At 29.1% G+C, this 5,616-nt stretch overlaps 1 protein-coding gene across 1 annotated transcript; it reads right to left on the bottom strand.

Annotated features, from left to right (window-relative positions):
- Positions 1–1,227: 1,227 nt before the first annotated feature.
- On the bottom strand, positions 1,228–4,005 carry LOC130810977 (mannose/glucose-specific lectin-like). Its single transcript, XM_057677096.1, has 4 exons — positions 3,837–4,005; positions 3,264–3,467; positions 2,408–2,668; positions 1,228–1,433 (listed from the first exon to the last, which is right to left on the bottom strand). Exons 1-4 carry the CDS (start codon positions 3,987–3,989, stop codon positions 1,422–1,424), a joined length of 630 nt encoding a protein of 209 aa, XP_057533079.1. The 5' UTR covers positions 3,990–4,005; the 3' UTR covers positions 1,228–1,421.
- Positions 4,006–5,616: the final 1,611 nt, after the last annotated feature.

The following is a 5,616-nucleotide window of genomic DNA, read 5'->3' as shown; positions in this document are numbered from 1 at the left end:
ATGAGGTAACTCAGAAAGGTCAAACAATGTTTTCTCATGGATCTAACTAATAACTATGAATCTGACACTGACATTTAGGACATTCTTCCTTAGGATCTCTAAAATATTTTTTCCGTCCCATTGAAACCACTACAATGTTTCTAGAATGTGAAACATATGTATTTGTCAAAAGTCATAAACATTCATGTTTACCCATCATCTCATGTTGACAAATTTTTGTTCTTATATATTAATTTTTATGTATGGGCTCATACGCCTGAATTTAACACACATGGTTTTTCTAAAGTATTTGATTCACCCTTTTACTTATTTATTTACAATAAATATAACTTTCTAATAATCATGAATAATTTTGACTACAGAGAGTGTTTTTCCTCTAGTCTCTCAAACTACCTATAACCTATTACGCAAGTTATTTGGAGAAATAAAGAAGTAAAATTTAAATAAAATTGAAGAAACCCAGTCCTACCCTATGACAACCATCACCCCACCGTGATCCACCCAACCCCTTCACCCTCTCCTTCGGCCGACTTTAAACTTCCATAATTTATGTCATTTAAGTTATTTTCATCAAAACTTTTGCATCAAAATTATATTTACATCAAAAAGTTTTATGTCATTTAAGTTATTTGAAGTTTTCTTTTGTTAGTTCCTATTTTAAATTTCCCTTTATTAAGTCATTTTAGTATTTTCATTTTGTGCTTCGATCTTTTGGTGAATTTCAATCAAGAACATTTCTTATTGTGATTTATCTGTGATTTAATGATTTAGAGATATTTGCTAATTATTTTTTTAGTATTGAATCAATCAATTATTGAAGAATATTATCAAATATTTTGGTGTGCATTGGAGCTTTATAAAATTCAGTTCCTTTCCATGAGATCATTAACTAAGTGTTGTGGTTGGAATTGATAATGTGTGATCCATGTCTTAAATTGTGTTTACCTCCATGCGAATAGTTACTTGAACATATTTTAGGAAGCTGTTCTTGCTCGAGAGAACACTAGTATGTAAGACGCATTCTCAATTACACCTTACTCCATATGGAATTCGATTGGTGCTTGTCATGAGTACTCAATTTCATTGTGCACTTGCGACATACATAAAATTCTAAACAAGATGACTTTTGACTTTTACCTTATTGATTAATCATAATTACCAAGTATTTAGCGGAAAAAACAATATATTTAAGTAACACAAAAACAAAACATTAAAATATTACTCAGCTCAAGTTTTGTGGAAAAACAAATCAAATTTGTAATGACATATGTAGTACACAACAATTGCCCTAAAAACATAACAACAATAATATAATAATAATAATAATAATATTAAAATTAATCCATTAATTCAGATATATCAGATGGATGACGGATCACACCATTGCACTTTTTCTGTAAGCTTCGTCAACCGCATAATAATTAATAGGATTCCTGAATTTCACATAACAATAAAATTATTATTTTTAACCAATTATTATTCAATGATTAAAAAGTAATACGACATCTACATAATATAAAAGATGTGTTTGGTATTGATATTTGGATTGACTTTATAAATTCGCTAAATTGCTAAAAAAATATTTGATAAAGGAATTTTAAGTCATTAAAAAACTAAAAAGATAGAGTAATTTTTAAGTCAAAATCAAAATATTGTTTTTAATAGCTTTTTCATAACAAGTCTATGGCCTTAAGGTGAGACTACTCATACTAGAGTCCAAATTTTAATTTGATACAATTTACGATTATTGAATTGATCAATAATTTAGGTTATAGTTGATCAAAATTACAATCACTAAATTGATTAATTTAAGGTTATAATTGGCCAAAATTGATGCTTTTAAAAGGTTATAAGAGATCATTTATAATTTTTATTTAAAGCTTAGAATTGACCACATTAAGATTATAATTAACCCCTTTAAGGTTATAATAGACCTCTTTGAGATTAAAGTTATAATTGATCAATATACATGTGATGACTTATGATTTAGCACTATAAGTTTTAATTGATCATTTTAAGACTATAATTAATTATTTTAACTAATCACTTTAAAGTTAAAATTAATCATGTTAAAGTTTATATTGATCCCTTTAAAAAATGTAATAATTGATCAATTATATAATTTAAATTGAAATTGATTGGTCAGAATTGATTACTTTAAAATTAAAATTAATTACTTTAAAATGTCATAATTGATCCATTTAAGGTTATATACTTTAAGTTGAAATTTATTATTTAAAGATCAACATTAATCTCTTTTGGGTCAAAATTAATTACAATCGATCCACAACTTATAGAAAACAACTAAAAAATCACAAATCAAAAGCTTGTATGTGTTTGGTCTCATCACGAGATAATTTTCCCAAGAAAGGAGAATGGAAAATGAAAAAATGAAAAATGATCAAACCTTACGAACGATGATTCCAATAGATTCGAGTAAGACGTTACTCCTTCCGAAAAATCCGACAATAGGGCCACCAACATTTTCTGGTGATTGAAACTCAAAAAGGTTACCAGCATTATCTCGTGCGAGTCCAAATGGCCCATATCCTTCGGGATGTAAATTGGTATGTATGGTCAATGTCCCAATTGCTACATAATTTCGGCCTGTGTCGTATCCATACTTTCCACTAATCCTTGTTAGATATTCGCCATCTTCCAATACAATCTGTGTAACAATAACAAAAATGAATATGTCAAATAAATTGAAAGAAAATAATTTAGTGTAATTAATAATTTGATATTGTTTGAGTATATAATATATATTCTAAGGCCTTAATTTTGGAGTACATAACGTATATTGGGTCGTAATTAAAATCTTAGGCAGATGGTTGAGCCTCAATATATGTTACATATTCTTACATGTCTTCTCACACGATAGCCCTTTATGTTAGAATTATGAATGCAACACAGACTATCCTCATTCGTAACGCTAAAATTCCACTTTAAATGAGGGGTGATTGAGATTCAAACTCATGATCGACCTCTTGTCACACGAGATCTAATACTATGTTAAGGGATCAACGCAACCAAAAGTTCAATATACTGATGGTTGAGACCCTAAGATATATGTTGTATACTCTAGCACTCAACCATCAACTTAAGTTATTGGTTGAATTGGTTCCTTAACATGATATAAAAAGCCAACGTTACAAGAGGTTATGTGTTTGAATCTCAACCACCCCTCGACATGTGCTGCATTTACATTTTTTAGTTCTGAATAGATGTACATATTAAAAAAAATAATAATAATAAAAAATTACCCTAGTTAGTTCTCCACCGTCGCCACCAAATTGGACACGGTAAGTACTCTTATCTGGCTTACTAACCAGGAACCCAACTGAGTCCACCATATGATCATGACGTACATGGATTTCACCGAAAATTTCACCCTCATTAAGTTGAAATTCATAATTTTGTGGTAATATTGAACCATAAGGTCCATATTTCTTCATCTCTTTGACAACCTATAATAATACATTAATATTAATATTAATAAAATAAAAGAATTAAAAGTTCTACATACCAAATGTTTTTTTATAGTAGTCACATGTGATTCACATCTAAAAATTTAAGAGAGGGTGAATAATATATATAAATTTGATGGACAACTACTACTTCTCTAATATCAATTGGTTTAATTAGAATGAAATCTTATCGGGTTTAGATACGCTTGGACATTAAATATAGATTTATATCTTTATTTTAATGCCATTTAATGTTCAAACTAATAATACATTAAGAAATACTTATATAGTAATAAAATTAATATATTAATTCACCTAAAATATAAAAAGATGAAACATATGTTTGAGATATAGGTAATAAAAATATACCGGCTTATATTCCGAAGATGGTGTATAGGATGTGGGATCATTATAGTTATTATTATAATAATAATTATTATTATTATTATTATATTGAGCAAATGAAAGAGGCACCAATGAGAAGAGAATGAAGAATATGAAAGAAGCACGATTAATAGCCATTTTGTTGTATTTAGGATGTTTTAAGAATAATTAAGAAGTGAAGAAATAAGTTGCTTCCTTTATGGCTTTTATAGTATAAGGTCCAGCTTATTTTGAAGTTTTTTATTATTTTATTATTATTATTATTATTATTATTATTAGAAAAATGAAACATAAGTGTTGAGCACGTACGATTAGCATATGTAATAAAATAATATGTAAATGAATTGGAGTTGATGATTAATGTTTTGAGAATGAATGAAGAATGATACGTGCATACCTTTAAGAAACAACTCATAGGATTAACTCATGATCATGATCAGAACGATTAATTAGCCTGGCTTACATTGCTATATGAAAATGAAATTAAATTTATTAACTATTGATTAACCATGAATAATATCAATTTAGTCAGGTATTTTTCGAGAATAATACTAACTTTAGTTTATTAACTAATATACCAATTTTTTTTGTCTTCTAATCACCTATAATTTTTATTCTAGAAAAGACTAAATCTTTTTCATCATGAATTAATTAAGTAAACAAACCATATGAAGAAAGTCAAAAATTTATCAAACAACATGAACCTAGTTGAGCTTTCAAGATTTAAGATAAACATATTTAACCATCATATCACAATTTTCAGTTTAATTCAATGAAAAGTATAAATATTCAAAATAGTCATATACAAATAAAGAATAAAACGATAAATAAGTAATGAATTATTTATAAATTAAGAAGAATGTTCAAAACACATATCATTAATGTTTAAAGAAGAAGTGAAATCAATGGAAGATAAGAGATTGAATTGAATTGAAAAATGAATGGTTAAGCGCTAAATTAGGCTGAACTTATTGTGAATGCCAGCAATTATTGGGGAAAACACAAGGTGCACACTTCACAAGCCAAGGAGTATATACCATCTAAAACCATATGGCAATAAGAAGAATCTCTCAAATAGCTTATAAAGCGTGCACACCATTTTTAATTTGTCGATGTGGGATAACCTATCTCAGCAGTTAGGGTAGCAGCAATGGCAGCAGCAACGTAACGGATGGTCAACCAGATGGAAAATAATGAGGGTAAAGGGATGAAAAATGGTGAAAGTATTCGTTAAGGGTTTTGTTGTCGAGTGTCTTTAATTGGTTTTGTTGCTCATTAGTTGTACGAAAACCGAGTATTTGCACTGTGACTTTAATGGGACAACACCGGTAGGTGAACCAGAGGTGTCCATTGATGAAGCAGTTGTTAAAAGTATGACCAAATACAAGTGTTTGGGATCGATCATTCAAAGGGATGGGGAGATCGACAAAGATGTAAATCATCGTATACAAACGGGTTGGCTCAAGTGGTGAGCAGCCACCGCGGTGCTATGTGATAGGAAATTCCAAAGCAAGTTAAAAGGAAAATTCTACAGGGCGGTACTCTAAACTGCTCTACTATATGGGACCGAATGTTGGCTTGTAAAGAAGATTTTTGAACATAAAATAGAAGTTATAGAAATGCGTATGCTGAGGTGGATGTGTGGGCACACATTGATGGATCGAATTAGGAACCAAGAGTTTAGAGCATAATAGCTGCTGTCCAAATAATACAACTGTTTAGGACTATGATGGTAAAGTTATGAGGTTTAATCGAACTTGATTGA

Source organism: Amaranthus tricolor, chromosome 4, assembly GCF_026212465.1.
Source record: "Amaranthus tricolor cultivar Red isolate AtriRed21 chromosome 4, ASM2621246v1, whole genome shotgun sequence".
NCBI classification, from domain to species: domain Eukaryota; kingdom Viridiplantae; phylum Streptophyta; class Magnoliopsida; order Caryophyllales; family Amaranthaceae; genus Amaranthus; species Amaranthus tricolor.
Note: the sequence above shows the minus strand (reverse complement) of the source record. Positions and strands in the feature narration are given on the sequence as shown.